Source organism: Epinephelus fuscoguttatus, linkage group LG4, assembly GCF_011397635.1.
Source record: "Epinephelus fuscoguttatus linkage group LG4, E.fuscoguttatus.final_Chr_v1".
NCBI lineage: Eukaryota > Metazoa > Chordata > Actinopteri > Perciformes > Serranidae > Epinephelus > Epinephelus fuscoguttatus.
Genome location: NC_064755.1, coordinates 17084857 through 17105854, shown reverse-complemented (window position 1 = coordinate 17105854; position 20998 = coordinate 17084857). Strand labels below are relative to the sequence as shown.

At 41.4% G+C, this 20998-nt stretch overlaps 1 protein-coding gene across 2 annotated transcripts in view; it reads right to left on the bottom strand.

Moving 5' to 3' along the window:
• abcc8 (ATP-binding cassette, sub-family C (CFTR/MRP), member 8) overlaps window positions 1–20998 on the bottom strand; it is an 86551-nt gene that overhangs the window by 52303 nt on the left and 13250 nt on the right. For both annotated transcript variants that reach the window (XM_049575408.1, XM_049575409.1), the window contains exons 4-10: window positions 20000–20121; window positions 17639–17805; window positions 14803–15045; window positions 10247–10435; window positions 7859–8023; window positions 7618–7773; window positions 1638–1772 (exon numbers count right to left, since the gene is read on the bottom strand). In XM_049575408.1, coding sequence (XP_049431365.1) covers window positions 1638–1772; window positions 7618–7773; window positions 7859–8023; window positions 10247–10435; window positions 14803–15045; window positions 17639–17805; window positions 20000–20121 — 1177 coding nt within the window. The remainder of the gene's footprint in view (window positions 1–1637; window positions 1773–7617; window positions 7774–7858; window positions 8024–10246; window positions 10436–14802; window positions 15046–17638; window positions 17806–19999; window positions 20122–20998) is intronic.

Here is a 20998-nt window from a genome sequence, read left to right as displayed (position 1 = left end):
AATTTGAAGAGAATTGTTGGAAACCAGACACTCTTGCAAAACTAAGCACTACTGTTAGTTTAGTCAGGACCACTTTAGTCAAAGACAACTTTATTTTCATTTCAGTATTATATTTGGTGATATGGCTCTGTTCTGGGGCCTCTCTGCCTTTCCAAGGCCTATGCAGAAAGCCTAAGTCGGAGAGAGCACACCTCTCTGCCCTTCCACACGCCTACCCAGAAAGCCTGAGGTGAAGACAGTGCACCTCTCCACCCTTCCACACGGCTACGTGGAAAGCCTTAAGGCAGAGAGAGCACTCTTCTCTGCCCTTCCATGGGCATACAAGGAAAGCCTGAGTCCAACAGCACTAACCTCCCTGCCCTTTCATGTGCCTACATAAAATGCCTGAGGCAGGGAGAGCAGAGCAGCATCAATAACAAACAGAAATGACAATGACAAGACACAACAAGAAAAGGAGGAGCTGGGGTGGAGGTGTGTTGCAAAGCGACTTGCAGAGGAAACAGCAACAGAAGGCAGGTCAGAGCAGTTTAAATAGCGCGCCCTGAATGAGATTTGCCAACTGGTTGTATTGAAATGAATCATGTGATCTATCAGCTGACTCCCTTCCATCAATCAGCTGCTCCTTCAGTTGATTAGGCTGTTTGAGATCAGCTGATGTAGCTGGGATGTGAGCTGAGCTTGACATTGTGTCCTGCCTGAACTAACGCTATGCTTTTATGTGACTGTGATGCAAAGGAATAATAGGTTTCTAAAATTCTTTGTTTCCAGCATGATTATAACACAATAGTTTGGAAGCAATGCTAGCAGCTCTGTGATGCTGCAATGCTCATTGCAAAGCAATCCATAGCAGGGTTGAAAATTAACTTTTTGTCCACATCCCACTGTGGCTGGTGAATTCCAAAATCCACGAGCCACTTTCTAGGTTACCATTGTTTTTTTGGCTGGTAAATAACACAGATCTAGCACTTACATATTTTACCAGCATTTGGCTGGAGGCTGGTGCTTATTTCCAACCCTGATCAAAAAGTACCACACAAAGTGAGGTTTTGACCTGATAACGGTGCTAAATGAAAAGTCACAGAAACCTTGAATGTCTGCCCAAATTGCATGGTAGTCTATCCAATAGAAATTTCAGCCTGAACCACAAATGTTAACCTCATGATGTTGTTAGAGGAAAAGTCAAGGGATCAAAGGCTCTTCACCATATGTCTTCACCAAAAAATGTGTGCCAATCTTTGTAACCAATGTTGAGATATTTCACAGGAAAAGTGAAAACCTTGACCTGTCAGTAGTAGATCAAAAGTCAGGGGATCATCAAAGTCACTGGGATACTTCCTTTGGTCACCATGAGTGTCTGCACAAAGGTTCATACAAATCCTTCCAGCAGTTGTCAAGACATTTCTTACAAGAACTAATGGTGGCCTTGGGGGACTATGAATGTCTGTACAAAATGTCATGGCAAGACATCCAATACTTATTGAGATATTTCAGTCTGGACCAAAGTGGTGGACAGACCAATCCACCACCTGCCTGACCATTAGACTTTGCCTTCCATAGCCACTGGGATGGCTATAAATAGATCAAAATAGTCACAAGCAGTACTGCATCTTTGTAGAAGAGCCAAAAAAAAAACTCACCAGGGTGCTCTTTTGAGTTTGGGACAGCTTAGTGGCCACAAAGTATTGTACAGGAGCTAACACAGCAATGACGGTCGCTCCAATCAAGGCACTGATTCCCAAGAGGTAGTAGAGCAGGATCACTCCCACAATAATCTGAGAGTGGAGGGTACAGAGAGAGAAGGAAAGAAAGAAATACTGTGTTAACCTTGTGGAGACAAAAATGAGGAATAAAAGATTTCTAAAGACACAGTGCTCCCTACTGACTGTACCATAGTGCACTGTGTCGTGAGGAACAGTGACCTTGAGCATAATAAGGACATCACTACGGATGCAATAATATATCATGCACGTGACATGCATCTTAAAACTGTGATTTGTGATACCTGCAAAGCAAATGCTGGGAGAATGACAGCGGCCTTTGAAGAGACATGATTATTTATTTGGATGTTCACACTGAAGAATTAAGAATGATCAAACACTAATATTTATAAATTTCCATCCTCCACATACAGTAACTGTCTCTCTCTAGGTTTACAATAGAGATGAGTCATGTTTCTCCGTGTCCTTGGCTCCTCTCCAGCCACCCACCATCTTTGGCGTCACACTGAGCTCCTGCTGGATTCAAGAATCCCCAGGATACACGAAGCCAGATGGAAATGTGTCACGTTACCCTCTCCTTTATCTGTCGCAGGATAATGCGTCCCACTGGGGATGAGGCGGGTGAGGAAAAAGCAGGATATAATTCGAGTTCCTTTGTGATAACTCTAAAAAAAAAAAGTAACACTTTTTTTTACAGTGACTGCCTCCCGGGTATGAGCCATGTAACCATGGCATTTACCATGGCATTGTATAGCTGTGGAGCTGCCAACCTCTAGCGTCTAACATGAGTCTTATCATATGTTAGTGTGTTGTAAAAAGCTTCACACGACATACAATAACATACCCCATGGTCACTTTATGCAATATCTACCAGGACTAAGTGTCTAAAGCCATGGTAGCGGCTATATTTAGCTCAGTGTCCCTTCTAAAATGGTCCTGATAATGGCCCTAGTAAAAGCAAATCACTAAACTCATTGGGATTCATTCTTTAGGAGTCATGAGTGTTTATACAAATCTATCTTGTAGATGTTAAGACATTTTACAGGATAAGTCAATACTTTGACCTGTTGGTGGCACTATATGAAAACTTTAAGGATCACCACAACCATTTCAGTTCATGCTGAGGGGAATACAATTATCTGTGCCAACATTTTGTGGTAATCCATCCAAAAGCTGGTGAGATATTGTAATGTGGGCCAAAGTGGTAGACAGACAGGGCCAAAATTGTCATCACCAGTCACACCACTAGCATGGTTAAAACAGGACAGGCACAACAATCTTCTCTAGATTCCCTTACTCAAGTTTATGTAATAAGTCATTATCTTGTATAAAAGCAAATCAATAAGCAACTGTGAACCCTATATTTCCTGATTAAAGGTTCAATTTGGGGAAAGATAGTTGATATTTGAGCCTTACGGGTCAAATATCGACAACCTTGGGTTGTTGTCAGACTGAACCGGCTACCCAAAGTGTAGGTTTCTGACAACCTGGAAATGAGACTCAACAATGGACTGTATTTCTCCAGAATTACATACCACACCTTTAACTGCAGCAGCTTTAAATAAAATGAACATTTAAATATCATTTTAAAACTTTGAGCAAAAGAGTTGTGTGTATTTGTTTACACAGTGCATGAGCTAAATTAGCTGTCAGTTCAAGTCTGCTGAGCGTTAGAAAAACTTTTCCACAGCAGACATTTTGGCACGTCATAGCAGGATAAAAACAAGTGAAACACAGCATTATAAAAACTGCTCTACATTTAGGTGAGCTAGTTTCAGGATCCTGGTGTTGTGCATGCTGGCTCACTGGCATGGCTTACTGGGGAACTTGAATTAAGTCATTTCACCTGTGCTTTCTCTGCTATGATAAGTCAAAATGTCTGCTTTTACAAACAAACAAACAAACAAACAAAAAAAGAGATCTATTTACTTCACTGATGAAGAAGATATGCTTCAATATGTTATAAATCAGCAGGTCATGTGATAGTTCTTTTTCACAGAAAAGATTTGGGCATGTTACACTATGAAAAGCTGTAAATAATAAAAATGAACAGCTGAATTTCATTTAGCTGCGTCTGTTCCAGGGTCCTGCTATTAAAAAGCCATTAAAAATCAGCTGACATATCTGAGATCACCGGCAAACTTCAAAAGCCCATCAGGGCGGGAGGCTGTAAAAATCGAGCACAATGGATTGATTCACAGTCTGGGGCAGACAGGTAGGCACAGGTGGAGAATACTAATGCAGCTCAGACCTCGGAGGAACCATCAGCATGTTTATACTGCTGCTGAATAGTGTAACACAGCCTGTTTACGACCTGCTGTGACTGTCTTTTTGTTCATAAGAATAACATTTTCATATTTTTGCAGACACATGAAGCAGAAAAGGTGACACGTCGACCATCTTTCTATCTACATACAGTCTATGGTTTATGCCTTTAAGCTGTCTTCAAAAATGTTCACTGTTCAATGATCACTGAAAATACAATAAGGAATAGGTTAAGGCAAACTAAAATGCATATTAAAGAACTATTACTGATATAATAGGTAATGGTGTCAGTTGAAAAACATCTGTGAATGCTGAATCCTGGATGTATGATTTTTTGTTAACAAATTGTATGCAAACTGTGTTAGATTCATCCTTGTATTTTTGTCTCTGTCATCTTTTTTGGTGTTTCAGAATAATAAGTCCTTCTTAAACTTTTTCATGCAAGAGAGAATTTTTCATGGACAGTGTCTCCTGCCATAAAAAGATAAGAGGATACTTTCCTTCAGGCACAGCACATGGTGCCAACAAAGGCCATAATAAGCCAGAAGAAATATCAGGCACAGGAGAGAATCAGTGTAATAGTGCTTCAATAAAGCATTAGAGAACTGTGAGGCATAAATAAAATTGAATTGAATTGATAATTATAATGCCAGCTGCAAAAAACACATTCATACAAAATGAAAACCGCTGTACGACTGTCTGAGTCGACAATATCTCATGGCTTATTGTGTTTTCATGTCCAGATCAACTCACTTTCCTCTCTGATGACTCTATTCTGTAAAGTCTTCTGGTTAATCAGTATTCCAAACACATCTTTGTCGCTCTTTCACCACAGCTATTGTTGTTCCTCTGAGTTGCAACAGCTTTTTCTGGTTCCCCAAAGCTTTGATTTCCGTGCACCTCCACTGGCATGGAGTGTACATAAATGAACAATATGCAGCAGCAGCATGTAAATGTAAATGTAAATGTGGCAATGTGTGTAACTTTTCTATTCCAGGCAAAACGGATTTTACATTTGACATGGATGAAACAATGAGGGGCTGGAGGGAAGAAAGAAGAAGCAGGTGAATATGACAATATCTTGAACAGAGTGGAAGAAATAGCGAGAAATAATGAAAACACACAATAAACTCCAGTCTCAAAAACACAGAAGTACATCCAACAGGTTTCCTTGGGCACTGGATTTTCTTGAGAAACTAATTGACCTCTAGGGTTTGTTGAAATAGTATTCTTATGATTTGCCAGGATAGTTGGTTTCAACTCTAATTTCTCCTGAGGATTTAATAGCATACGCCTAGCAACATTGATTGTACTGTATTGTGTGTGATGAATTACACAATCCTCTCAAAGGACAGCATTACAAAGCATGAAGGTCGCACACTTGCAATCGACAGCACACGTTCACTGTGAATCTTTTCTAACTCCCTCAGGGGCTACACCTGACCTTCCTTTCTCAGCCTTCACACCTCTGTATACAATCCAGTATTTCCCACATGATCATAAAGCGAGCTTTGCCTTTGACCACAAGCCTGATGAGAAAAGACAATGCACCGCATACAATGCAAAAGACAACATATAGCACAACTCAGCACACAACAATACAGTCTAAAAAAGAGCAGTGTAGCAGACACCTTTGAAAAGTTTCACACAAAGAAAAAAGTGCAACAATACACAAAACAAAGTAGAGCAACGCAACAAAATAGCACAAACAACAAAATTATACTACGTAATACTTTGCATTACATTGTAAAACTTAATTCATAGTTGTTTTGTCCTAAGGGATTACGCTTTAGCTACGAAGCCTTTGCACGTAGATGACATGCGCCTACTCAAAAAGGTAACTACAAGTCCAGGTTAAGGCACTTACAAAGATAACACATGAGAACTGCAAGAACTCACTACTTAAAGGGATAGTTCAGATCCTTAGAGGTGGGGTTGTACGTTTCCATAATCAGTGTGTCACATACAGAAGATGTCAGTCAGCACACTCCCAGTTTGGAGAATAAGGCAGGGGTAGCGACACGGAAACTAGGTAATGTACTGCTACGGACAGGGGCAGCAACAAAACTTATTTTAGCCACCTAATAAAAGTCCAACCAAAAAAAAAAGCATGATCCGTGTAAGTGTCTGCTCCATTTAGAATATTTTCACTGCTTTATCTTGCGGCCAGACAACAGTTTGTAACTGTAGCTGTTATATCGCTCTCTTCAAAGCCAGACTTCATTGAGAAAAACTGACTGACTGACATCTTCTGTATGTGACACACTGATTATGGAAACGTACAACCCCACCTCTAAGGATCTGAACTATCCCTTTAAGTAGTGAGTTCTTGCAGTGCTCATGTGTTATCTTTGTAATTTATTATCACTGAAAACAGGAGCTGCTGGTCTGCTGCCTCGATCAGTTAGATTGTTTGTGTTACTGTGTGACTTCCACATTTAAAAGGGTCTGCTTGGATTCACCAAAGTCACAATATAGCACAGACAAACTGACTGATCAAGGCAGCAGTAGACCAGTAGCCCCCGTGTTCAGTGAACTAAAATCACTAATTTTCTCAATGGAGTCTGGTGGCTTTGACGGGAGCAAAAAGCAGTCCCTCCAGGATGTTGCGATGTTGAGTTTGTAACAATTAATGCAAATTCAGCCAGTCCTCGTGAATTCTGCACAAACTTGGAATTTTTTCCAATGACTGCAACCTTAACACGAATTTTACTATTCAAAATGGTTAAAATCTCATTTCATTGTAGAGCTATGTGCAGCATATGGATTCACTCAGCCCTCTCTATCTCTGTTTATCATGAGGCTGGAGCTCTGTGCCTAGAACAAAGTTCACACACACACACACACACACACACACACACACACACACACACACACACACACACACACAGTGGCAGGGCTAACTGTTAGCCTCATATGGCCAATGTTACCTAATAGTTATGAACAGGTTTAAGGACAGACTCACGCCATTTCGGTGTCGGATGCTGACCACCGGTGAGGCCCTTTTGCTCAAGCAACAAAATATGACGAGTAGGGATCAAGTTGTGTTGTGTTAGCTTGTGCTAACCAGGCAGAAAGAGCTGGAGGAGAGCAGCTCTGAGAGAAGGTCGTTCAGCGTTGCATCAAATGCAGCAACACCTCATTGTCAGTAATAACCCCCCTCCCCTGCTTTCAGCCACCCAATATTTTTGCAAGAGACATAAAAGGCTATGACCATTGGAATGTGCATTTCAATTTTTTTTTGAAAAGCTGCATGAAATAAGACAATTCAGGCCACAACAATCCCAAAAACAGCTCACAAAATCCTGGAGGGACTGGAGGGATGGCTTCCCTGTCAATATGAGCTGTCTGGGACAAGGTAAAGCGGTGAAAATATTCTAAATATAGCATACACTTGAACTGATATTGATGTCTTTTTTTAAATGGCTAAAAACATTTTGCTGCTGCCTCCCCTCCACAGAAGTACATTGCTTTGCTTCCATGTTAGTACACCTGCCTGCTTCTCCAAACTGGGGGCATGTCGACCAAAAGCTACTGTATGTGATACACTGACTGTGGATAAGTACATCATATAATCCCACTTTAAAATATCCTAACTATCCCTCTAATAGAGTAGATCAAACATGTTTCTTACCTGTACTGGCATTGCCCACAGGTTAGGACAGAGAAAGAAGAACCACATGAGCTGGTTGGTATCTATGGCAACCAGGTTACAAATCTGAGCGACAGTTAACTCCCCCATAGACATGTTGGAAGTGCACAGACGCATGATCTTGTTGTAGATTTTTGTCTGGAGAAAGAACAGTCACATTCAGACCCATGTCCAAAAACAGTAAAACCTCTTAGTCACGTGTTTCATGGAGAATTTCATGTACCTGTATGGCGCCACGCAGGTTGATGCCTGTTTCAATAGCCACATAGTAGGAGGCCTGGAGGAAGGTCCTTTGCAGGAGCAGGGCAAAGAAGAGCAGCACAGCCAGCACATATGCATTCTCCAGAAACTCCTTGGAAGAAATGAAATAGATCCCCAGCAACCTCATCTGGAAGAATGGACAGGTTATAAGAGGAGGAGATAGAGCTATCGACCAGTTTATCATTGTTAGACAGGCAGGAACGTCAGCAAGGTCAATCACACAGGCTGAACTCTGCAGAATTTGATTCGACTCAAGGTGGTGTCAGTGATGACTTTGAACTAAAACGGTTCCTGTTTACTTTCTCAAAAGTGGAGGGTGACCGATCCATTTCAAATGTATCCTTTACATTTCACAGTAGGGCTGCAGCTTTGCACGTGAAACCTCAATTACACTAAAGTGCAGTGGAGTCCTCATCAGAGAGCAGAGATAATAGTGTATCACACAGCTGATATGTGGAGTGTGAGCCAGAAACCAAAGATGAATGTGACTCAGCTATAGGAGCAGATACAGATTCTCCTTCAGTGATTAATTAATTACTCAATCAGGCATCATTCGCTCAGGAAGAATTAACATTTATTGATGTGTCTCAACTCTGAATCCACTCATCTGTAAAATTTATCTGGTCTCTCTTTCTCATCATGCTGCCAAAAACACATTTCTCACTCTCTCCATAAGACCCAGAAACATCACTGACTCAAACAGTCACGATTTCACAAACCTATTTTCACTTCTCTCTCCAAACTGATGCACTCTCGAGAGCATTTACTCTGAGTGCCTGGCGAATCTTTTAACCATTTTCCAATTAAATCTGGATGCTCCACCAGCTTGTATGGATGTGACTTTCAAACAAATAACTGCAGAGTTGTTCATGCGGAAGGATGCCTGAGTGTCAATCTGCCCTGTGTGGAATCTAAGAAACCGAGACAGCTCTGCCAACAGTAAGTCTCATAAATATTTGACGAGGACTAAATTAGTACACTATTGGAGGCAGGTGCACCGGGGAGAGAGGGCATCATAAATGTCCCATCAAACTGTAGCCGTGACCTTTGAGAGGCAGGAAGAAGCCATGTGACGTCTCCGTCACGTCTGCTGAACCTGTCTGTTTCTGAATCATCGTCTCAGCTCTCTGTTTATTTCCAACAACATCTCGTAAAGAATTAGCTTTTACTCAGAACTCCCGTGGCAACCAATGTCTAGACTTCACTGGTTATCTCTGCACGTTCCCACTGCAGCACACAAGTGTAACAGGCTCACAAATAAATGCAGATAAAAAAGGGTTACTGCAGGTAACTGGTGTCTCTGCCAGCTTTACTGATAGGTGAGACTCTCTGATGTGATATCCGTGTGAAAACAGACAACAGCATCAGAGCCAAGATACATTCTGTCAGGAGGTGTCACTGTCACTATTCCTTCGTTTGTAAAGCTAGATGAATAAATTATGATTACCATTTGCAAAGGAATATCAAAGGCCTTGAAAACAATTAGTTTTCAGAATTCATTTTTATGTCAAGCTTTGGGCTCTTACATGAACACAGTTTTCTGCAGTGTTGTGCAGTTTTTGTTTATTTCACATGAGAGATTTCAGTCTGTGCTCCTCTCACTGGTTTGAAGTGGGTGTTTGCTTATGCTGTCAACACTCTCAGTCAAATTTGATCAAAGCACACACACACACACACACACACACACACACACACACACACACACACACACGCACGCAAGCTCTTCATATATGATAACTATAAATTGCTTTTTCTACAAACTTTACTGTTAGTGCTGCTTAGATGTGAAATCAGGTTTCCAAGGCCTTTATGAAATAATGTAGGGACACACTAATCAGGCAAAAAGAGAGTAAAACTGAAGCTGTTGAAGGAGGAGATGTAAGAAAACTGCAGCTGAGGAGAGAAGACTAGACAAGCAGGTTAAGCCTGGTTAGTTTTATAATAATAATTAATATTGTATTAATAGTACTACAAAATTTGACAGCTAGATTTTGGAGAAATTTACAAAACCAAAATTAGACAGGGTTGTTCCATTTTTCACTAAATATTTTTAAGAAGGCTGTAATCACATTAAATATCTTCAGAGTAACTTTAAAAAATGGTGTGACATGGCAGACTCGAGGTTTACTCACTAGCTCTGGAGCTTATGACCGTATACCATAGCTTTTTTTCAGGGAATCACAAATCACTAGCAATAAAGAAGATAACATTGGATCCTTCGAATTATCCAGTGAAAATGAGAAACAAATTCAGCAGCTACATTTGCTTTCTAAGGACAGGGTTTAATTCCTTACATCATGTCAGGCTACGCTACCCTAGTAGGTGTATGGCAGTGTGGTTGACCCCTCACCGGCTGCTGAATGGTGCGGTTGTCCTTGCTGATGTGATGGACGATGCCGGAGATGCACAGTGGGCCGGCGAAGCCAAGCAGGTCGGCCAGGAAACGGAATGTGATGCTGAGGATGAGGGGTCTGCCGAATGCTTTCCTCAAGGCTTCCCAGATCAACTTTGGGCCCTGGGGTGCTGTGCCCTGAGGCCTCTGAGGGATGGTAAAAAAGAAAGAGGGGACAGAGGCTGAATTCAGCTAATCAGTAGTGACTCATTAGCAATTTTGTCTACTTTAACCTCTTGTGCTCTGCGTGGACACAGCAACCCCCTGCCGACATTAGTGTCTTTCAGAGACTGGAGCAGGCTAAGTTTTAAAGCTAGAGTGAAAATACTGGCATTATATTAGACTCTGAATCTGCAAGTACTTATGAGACACAGATGGGCAAGATAAAAGACATCATATAGGTTCTTCATAATGTTCTAAGCCCTTAGTCACTCTTTACCTTTAAATGTTCATTATAGATTTATAACTAGAAACTTGACGCACGGTGCTGAGCTGCATCTCAAATTCATCTTCAGGTTCTTAGATGTTCAGATGGCAAATACCGCTGACCCACTATCTCCCCCTAAAGATCCACTGTCTTCCCTAAAAAAGGCAAAAATGGTGGGGAATGGTGGAGTAGAAGAGGTTAAAGGATTTGGATTCTTAAATTTTAAATCCCAAATATAAATTATCTATTTGGGAAACATTTACATTTTTACATGAGGCTCAAACTCTTCTTTGCACTAAACATTATGCACAGCCATTTCTCCGAGGAGCTCAACTGGCAGCACAACAAGAGAAAGAACAAAAACTGGGTTAGACAATACAGCCTGCTAACAGGGCAAGAGAAAGTAATTGCTTGTACATAACAGCTGAATTGACACATCATTAACTCAAGTCGCTCCATCACTGCATAAGAAACCTGCAAAATGAGGTCAGGTTAAGGACTTCCATCCTCTCCACTGCTGCTGCTGCTGCTGCATCATGGGATGTGGTGATTAATGGTGAATTTCACAGTGGAGCTCAGTCAGTCATGTTTAACTGCTCTGTAACTCATGGTGCAGGAAAACCATGACGGTGGTGCAGAGGACGGGGATTAAACAGCAAGTGAAAAAAAGCTGAGGGTTTTCAAATGACTTCAAATGACAAAAGAAAATGCCAAGTCATAAGCAATAATTTTGAGAGATAAAAAGATTTTTCTGAGGCGGACTGGAAGAGCTTCCTTATATTAATTTATAGCATGACATCCGAAATATATTACCTTCACAAACAACACAGCAGCTTGGTTCAGTGAGTTAGCAATGATCAGAGAAAACATCTGGGCCGTCATGGTGCAGCAAACACTCCCAGGACATTTTCACAGTGAGTGTGTGTGCACGTGCATCACTGTGAACAAGACTGATCCACTCAGAACTGTGAGAACAGACGTGAATGTTCCTATCTTTCCATCTGAGCTCACGCTGAACCTCGGCCTTCATATAAAACATAGTGTCACTGTGAACGTCACTCACTCAAACAAACACACACACACACACTATTTCTTTCTACCTAGGGTTCAAACGAGACGGAAGGAGGACGTTTCTTCTCACACACTCAGAGTGAAACTAGCTTCCCATGAAGTGCAGTGCTTTCACCCCCGCAGGGGTCGGGATGTCGCCTCGTTCACAGTCGAATGGGAATGACCCGCTGCCTCCGGGCTCTCCTCTAAATGCCCCACCCCCCCACCTCTCCACTGGGATCTCTCAATCTCTCTCATCCTTCGCTCCTGCCGGAAGGAAGTGGGGTTGCGTTCACACCGGACGCACATGCAGCAGTGACGAATGTCCGCAACCTTCCAAACACTGGAAAACAATGACCCTGTGCAGGAGGCCCTTCACCTCTGACCCCTGACACGTGCTCCGAAAGTGAGACGAAGGGAGAGGGAAAAAAAGAAGGAGGGAGGAGGAGAAATAATATGTGACGCAGGAGCATCTCCAGTTTGGATTAAATTAATAAGACTGGAAGAACACCGCCTTGGGAGGAGATCAGCGTGCAAAAAGTGAGAACCAAAAATATTATGTACACCTCTCTGACACAGCACAAACAAAAGCAGTTTCATCTGCCTCCTCAATTCTGTACCAAACCTCTTCTACATTATCTACAAATTTAGAGGAGCTGTATTGCAAACTAGCCCATGTGTCAATATTGCAAAAGAGGATGTGAAAATATGTCAATATTTCTTTTTATAGGAGGCAGCGTTGTTTGATTTTTCAAATGGCAGCTTTTACATTTTGATTGCATCGCTTTTGTCCAAACTAGATTTCACTTCACTTCATCAAACCACCAAATCCTGGCTGCTGTTGTATTGAGCAGCATCCATCCACCCACTTTCTTCACCAACTTAGAGTCTTAGAGGGCTCAAGTATCCCAGCATTTGTTGGACAGGAGCCAGGAGAACTCCCAAGACAGCAAGTATTAAACAATTTAGAGTTTCCAGTTCACTAAATCTGCATGTCTTCTGACTATAAGAGGAAACCCATAAAAACAGAGGGACAACATGTAAACTCCGCAGAGAAACACCCGAGCTGGACATCAGGTTTGAAATGACAGCAGTGCTAACCACTGAGCCACTGTGTGACCCTTATCATGAAAGGTGTCTAACACTTTGTCCACCTCCATCACATACACGGCGGAGAAACATTATTAGAAACACCTCACAGTAAACAGTAATGCAAATCAAAACAACACCATAAACAGGAACCTTAAAGAAGCACTGTGTTTAATTAACACCTCTCTGACACAAAAGAAGTGTTAAAGATATAAAGTGGCGAGACTGTATTAAACTTTGTGACAGGGAACAAAATATAACTTAAAGCTACAGTTGTTGACTTTTATGAAAAGAACTTTTTGTCTTTATAGACTATATTCTAAAAGAAGTACAGACAGATAGTCAGTGAAAAAATAATCTTCCTCATCCTCTTCCTACTGCCTCTGATGGCAATCACTTGAATCCAACACTGCATCAGAACCGAGGACTCTCTAATGCAGCTGTCAGTCATGTAAATCACTGCTCCGGCAAATGGGTGGTGTTTGGTTTTTGCTCGGCTGTTGTAAAAGTTGCAGCCGGGTCACAAGCTTTTTCATTTTACACCAGAACAGTCCACAAAATTGTGTTTCTGAAAACATTTGAGGTGAGAAAAAGACAAAGAAGTAATAGAAAATTGATTCATGTTTAATCAGTGCTGCCTAGTTGACAATTTACCAGAGTTAATGAGCAGCTGCATTAAAGACTCCTCGTCTCTAATGGGTTGTTTTCATGTGGTGGATTCTTGCAACTACCATCAGAAGCACTAAGAGGAGGAAAAAGATTTGTTTCACAGATTATCCGTCTCATCAGCCACTGTAAGGATATAGTGACAGTTTCAGCAAATATGCAAAACAAAAGTTATTTTATAAAAGTCGCCAACTGCAGCTTCAGTAGGACTAAGATAGATAGAATAAGCTTGAGCATGTGTCCATGTTTAAAGACACATTTTAAGGTTTACACTATTGACTAATGATCTGTGTGACATCTGAATACAGTTTAATGGTCCCAGTTCAGCCAGAGATGAGTCATCACAGGACAGAGTTCATCGTATTTTATGAGAACAGCAGCATTTAAACAAAAAAAACAAACAACACTGTAAGATTCCCAGATCACTTCATGCACATGTCAGACCCACCAACAGACAATAATGCAACATTGCAAACTCAAGATTTATGATGACAGTTGAACTAACAAATGGGCTCTAAATAAAGTGAAGTGGGGTCATAAGGAGCCAAACAAGCTGCACGCTAAGCTCTTACATAAATACTTAAATCTTTGTTTGTGTCTGTGAGTGGGAGCTCCAAGTTGATCCCTTGATGATAATCACCACATTCAGAATGAGATGGAATTTTTCTCCCACTTCGTAATCTGGTTTGCCCGAGTATGTTTGCTTAAAACAGCCTAAGGTCACTCCACATGAAGACATTCTCTTTGTTATTTCTGCACAAAATGCTTCAACATTTTACTTCTGACAAAAACTAGGAGTCGTGGGAGAAACAGCCCAAAAGTATTATCCCCTTTCTGCAGATTTTCTTTCCAACATACAAATCATCTTCTGTTACTTTCTGTTGCCATCTGCACCAACGCCTGACACGTCAATGATTATTTATTCAGCACCAATGACGCAATGAACTACAAGATCTCAGATCTAAAATTCAACGGTGTTCCCACATTTGAAAAGATCTGAAGAAAATGTTACATTAAGTGTTATTACAGACTGAAAAGGAGTCCTCCAGTTTCTAGGTAAATGGTAGAAATTTGCTCACCATACTCGCGTGCTTATATGATACTCCTACTGTACATTGTATGGTTGAATTACTCTCATGTCAGCTGTGTGTGTTTTGATGCCTTTTCACACTGGTCTGTGGGCTGACTTGATTTCAGCACTGGGCTGTAATCCCATGTTTTCTTTTTCCATAAAGAAGAAAATAACCACTCTAAAGAAAACTAAACCAGCTGGTGCACTCACCTTCTGGTCTTCGAAGGCCTTGCGTAGCTTTATGTAGTTGGTGAGGGCTCTCATCGCAATGGGCAGTTTGCCAATGACCTTGAGGTCGATGGGTCGTCTGTGAGCGTTGGTGATGAAGGTGTTCATCCACCAGTAGGTGGCTTTGGACAACAGGTTGACAAAGGGCTGCAGAAAACGAACACCCAGGTCCTGGAGGTCCTCGGGGGGCTTCACCTCTGTTGGGTTGGCGAAACACATGTAGCGCTGGGAGAAAAGAACGGACAGAAACACAAGTTTGATCTATTGTTCGAGGTACTGTATCATCTGCAGCAGCCTGAAAATCGAAGGTGAATATAAAAATGTGCAACAGCTGTGTAAACAGTGATTCATTCATTCAAACAACATAACAACGGAGATAACAATTATAATCTTCCTTATACTGCATCCAAGAACAACAAGAAAATGTGACACACTCTTGTCAGCGGGATAAACTGTAGCAGCTGAAAGATAAAAGCTCTCTCTATTGTGTATTAATTGCAGGCTGTCTGATGTCACGATGGCTGAATCTTGGCAAAGCGTAACATTTCCCATGTATGTTCTTCTTTCACAACCATTTTACTGAGAAGAAACAGAAAATGATAGATGCACTACAGTGAAATTTATCTTGAGAATATTTTATGAAGACAGTGAAACAGAGTCTGTGCATGTTTTTAAAGCTTTATGGAAACTAGGTTATTGACTGGCAGATGAGTCACCACCGAATACATCCAAACACTGGGTGCTATTTATAAACACATAACAAATTATATTAATTTCATGATGCAATAGGTCTCATAATATTCTGTTTTCATGGCTTTATTTTGAAAATAGGTCAAGATAAGAATAATATTCGCCAACTGTGTTTTGCAGATTCATGTTTTGTTGTTTATTAATTAGTTGAATTTGACTGAACAATTGGAAGGATTAGCATTTTTGGGTTAGGGAAGCCGATCATAAGTCAAGAGAGGATTAGTGAAGCTGTGATTACTGCAAAATCAACAATAAAATGCATTTACAATGCAAAAACTATTTTTTTCATCATATAAACGACTGAATTTCTGTAAAAGAGCTCATTTATAATGAACTGCTAAATGAACCACACAGCTATGATCCACTAAAAACACTCCAACAAAAGGTTCAAACAGGGCGTGTGTGTCAACAGACTGAGTGCAGGGCATGATGGGAAATCCCTCTATTTGCTATTTATCCAGGAGAGTCAGATTCACTAACAGATGTGTGCTCAGGGCAGAGGTCAACAGACACAAACACACTCTAAATTGACCACAGGGAAAAGTACACACTGGTCTGACATTTTCTCAGCTGGGCTCAAAAAGGGTGACTGAAAATGTCAGGAACTGAATAATCAAAAAATATGACTGTGATTGGCTTGTTGTGCAATCGATACAGCCAGATAAATTATAGAAGAGAAACAAAATGCTCCCTCTGCTCTCAAAATCAGCAAAAGCACCATGCTGGCACACCTTTGACCCACGTATGAGCCAGATGGCAGCCTGAGGGTATTATTGTCGGTGTCATAAAGCTGAGAGGAACTGGCCTTCATCTTCATGCTATGATCTGTAATTCTTTTTTAACCTTCCTTTTATGATTCTAGGTGTGTTTATATTTTATTGCCTTATTTTTGCTGCATTTTTCATGAGAAGTTTGTTTTTTGTTTCTTTATGAATAGGAATTTCTTTAGGAATGGCGATGCTGGTCAGACAGTCGAGTCACTGCTTTGCTCCAGACTGAAATATCCCAACAATTACTGGATGCATTACTGTGAAATTTGGTACAGACATTCGTGTCTCCTTTACTACCATCAAGGCTGTGACACGCACCCAGAGGTAGAACAAAGTCATTGTTTTGCAAGTAAGGCTCAAGTCCTCGCACTCAAGTCCCAAGTCAAAACAGGCAAGTCCAAAGTCAAGTCCCAACTTTAAGTTTCGAGTCCCAAACAAGTCATAATGCAATAAGCTAGGCGGCACGGTGGTGTAGTGGTTAGCACTGTCACCTCACAGCAAGAGGGTCCTGGTTCGTATCCAGGAGGGAGCCCTCCTGTGTGGAGTTTGCATGTTCTCCCCGTGTCAGTGTGGGTTTTCTCGGGATACTCCGGCTTCCTCCCACTGTCCAAAGACATGTAGGTTAATTAGCAATGCTAAATTGTCCGTAGGTGTGAATGTGAGTGTGAATGATTGTCTCTATGTGTCAGCCCTGTGATAGTCTGGCGACCTGTCCAGGGTGTACCCCACCTGTCGCCCACTGTCAGCTGGGATAGGCTCCAGCCCCCAGAATTAGTTATGAACATGCTGGAAATGAGTAGTGTCAGTGTCAGCTGAATCAGCAAATTGAGGAAAATAAACTGATGTGTGGCACATTTCAAAATAGCATACTTTTCTGGTCTTTGAGCTTGGAGGAAGGTATCAATTATTTTCAAGTCAACAGGCTCAAGTCAAAGTGAAGTCATGAGTCAATGGTGTTAAAATCACAAGTTGAGTTGCAAGTGTTCTTTGATTGTGTCGAGTCTAAAGTCATCGAATTTGTGACTCAAGCCTGCCGTGATTAAAAGTCATGTAACTCCAGTCCAAACCTCTGCACCCACCAACATAAACGTTACTTTACTTTCAGCTCAACATGTGTGGCAAAGGAAAAAACAACATAGCATCACTGGATCCAACCTATTTTTAACTCCCGCTGGGCAGCATAACTGAACACTGGAGTCACTTGGATTTCAGACTAAAAGAAGAGGTGACTGAAGCTAAAAACAGACAACAATCAAATGACTCCACACAACTACACACTGGAGACAACACACACTCACCCTTCCCAGTATGACATTGATCTCCACAGCTAGCAGGAGTCCATACAGCAGCACCAGCAGTCCGGTGATGCAATAGCGTAGCTGCCTGGGGCCAATGCCATGCTCAGTATACTTGGCAAACTTGATGGTCTTCATAATAAAGGCCAGCACCCAGTAGATCAGCAGGGCTGAGGAGATTTAGCAGGGATCAGAGAAAGACAGCAAATCACGGGATGAGCCAAAAAGATAAATAACCCCACTGCAGACAGATCATATTAAAGCAGGAGTTTAAATTTAATGTTTGTCACTTAGGCTTAAACTGGATTTGTGAGATATGTGGGTGCATTTTGTCAAAGTCTGAGTCACATTTCAGTGAACACAAGAATAGCCACGGCTCAGCTGATGTTACAATTGGTTTATTGTTTTGTGATGAGTAATGTTTTCAGTGCAGGTGTTATTTATTTTTTTCGTTTTAGTCCTTCAGCTATAAACTGTTGTGTGAAGTCTTCCTCTTTTAGTTATTTTTTTCTTTCCTTTATTCACCATCCTCTTGTCCCTTTGCTCCTCACCTCAGACGTCAACAGCAACACCTCAGCAGTGTGTGTCTAACAGCTTCCAAGGTGAACACCTTTAATCCAGTAAATAGGAGGTAAATCAATTGTCTTCAGTACATGAAGATCTTTTGATAGAGTCACATCTTGTCAGGTTTACTGGGGTAAACACTGAGAGACTGAGACTGTGAAAACACTCATAATAGATTAGAAAGCTGTCTGTGAAAGATAACAATCAAGGGAAATAGAGAAACAATATCATCCATTCAGACTCTAATACAAAGTTTACTTTTTCATTATGAAGATAATCTATACTATGACAGTAGTCGCAGTGTGCGGGTCAATGGCAGAGTCTCACGGCAGGAGATTCATTTCTTTTCATGCGATGATGAACCCAGCGCTGTTCTATGACTTCCCTCGAAAGACTGGCTGTGTTAATAAAGGCTCAAGGCGGCTCACTGACGTGATTGTGAGTAAAAACCTGAGAGCTGAACACAAATGAGTTAATGACGCATAAGGAGGAGGGGAACAGTTGAAGAGAAGCACAGAGGGGTTATCATCACAGCAGGGCAATTCCAGGATCTTTATATGAGGTGGGACCAATAACCAGTCTCTTTCCGTTGAAAAATGGCTTCGAAAAAACATTAGGCACAATTTTCAGGCTGTTGTGCAGCACCCTGTGCCCTAGTTCAGATTGTATTACATGAGAAGGGGAGCAGCTCAAGAGCCCGACAATCGTTTTGTACTGCTATTTTGCAGAGATGTCAACAGTTAACTGTTTAATAGTTTAATCAATTAACTGTTGAGAATATTTTTGACCGGTTATACGTGCCGGTTTATAGGATAGCTTTGCTAATTTTCAGTTTACTAAGCTGCGCAACAACTGGGTCTGGTGGGAGCGAGGAAGCGGCACTGCTCATTTGGCAATTACTGCTGAAGGGCAGGCAGTGGGCATGTGCACTGGGGTGGGCAGCGGGCACGTTTCCGCATGTTGACGCGGCTAGCCAGCTGTCAGTTGACAACATAAAATTAAATAAAAGGTGAGACATTTACATCACAAAACATTAAAGTTTTTCCACGTCTAAATGGATAGCACTTTATATGGCGCTAAAGCTCACACTGAGACACACCTTTGCATTACAGGAGCAAGCACGGGAGTAAAATGTATAATATATGGTTGCTATGGAAATATTATATTTTAATGTATTAATTCTCACAGGTGATGAGGGGTTGTGATAAAAATAATAACAAGGAAATCTATTCCTGTTGAAAACACAGTAAACTGTGCAGTTCTTTCATCAGAAACCCATTTTCCTAATGAAAAGAGATAATTAATATCTACATTGGGCAGTACAATTACACTATATGATATTGCCTTCATTTTCCAATCCCATCTGTATGTGATGAATCATTCATCTGTGAATGGTGGACCTGATTCGGTTTATAATTACATCATCCTGAAGAGCTCATGCAATTTGAATGTGCTGTTGTTCTGACACTCAGAGGTAGAAGAGGTGGCAAGGATCAGTTTTATATGAAATAATTTGATTTATCCCTGCTTTACAAGCCCTGATTCCCTGATCCCTTTTCAGCAATGTTTTCACAAGCCTTAATCAAATTTTGACGCTACAAAAAGTTCTGGGCTCTTGTCTGAAACCCTGACTGGGTGTTCAGCAGAGCCACCCAGAGACCAGCAGTGAAGGGTATAAGGGGAGCATTGCTATAAAGACTTAATTGTGTTACGTGAAGCTTAATTCAATACATGAAGGTAAGTGAGAAGGAGCATGAATGATTAATAATCAAATGATAGCTGAATATAAATATACTGTACCCAGTAGTAGTTTGGGGAAGTTGGAGGTCTCGATGTTATGATAGTAGACAATAGAGGTGATGCCAGCCATGAAGGCCAGAGCTGCAGGCATGTACAGGTGAAGATGGTGGGATTGGCTGAACCTGCAAACAATCATCAGACAGAAGAGGAACAAGCTTAGAGTAAGCCCATAATGACTGATTCAACTGTGAACGGCTCTTCAGCTAAGCACTGAAGTCTGAAAAGCACAGTGAAGTGGTGGGCAGGTGGACAGCTCTTCTTTTCACTTCAGTTATAATCACTCACATGTAATTATCCACCTCCAGTCTGCAGAAATGGCTGATAAACAGCAATCCTGAGTGTTTACTGGAGCCTGTTACGCATGGATTCACTACATCGGACCACAACATGATGTATAAGGGTCAGGCAGAGAGAAGGGGAGGGCAACAGATAACAAGGAGGATTTAATAAGAGAAAAGGCAGAGATGGATTTTCTGTCCAGCTTTGTCTCTTCATGCGTAAAACCTCCGATTGGCAACTCTAACTGACACTTATTACCTCAGTGACAAACTCACGTTAAGAGACAGCTGCTGAGTTTGAAGGTAGAGGAGGATTAAACAAATTGGAAACACAGACACAACTTTTGATTGGCAGACATGTTCAGTGGCCATATCAGGTATCAGGTTTTTTATTTATATTTTTTTAGGGCATTTTGCCTTTAATGGACAGGACAGGTAAGTTTGAAGGGGGGAGAGAGAGAGGGGGGATGACATGCAGCAAAGGGCCACAGGCTGGACTCAAACCTGGGCCACAGCGGCAACAGCCTTGTACCTGGGACATCTGCTCTACCCATTAAGCTACCGACACCCCTTCAACATAATTTTTAACCAAATTTAAGACTGACTTCTGGACAAAACATCTTTCTTAGTGGGTATATATAAAAGTAAATACATGGAGTACTCCAGGGATGATGTTTTTCTGTAGGCTGAGATGGAAACTGGCATCAACCTGGTTCCCCCG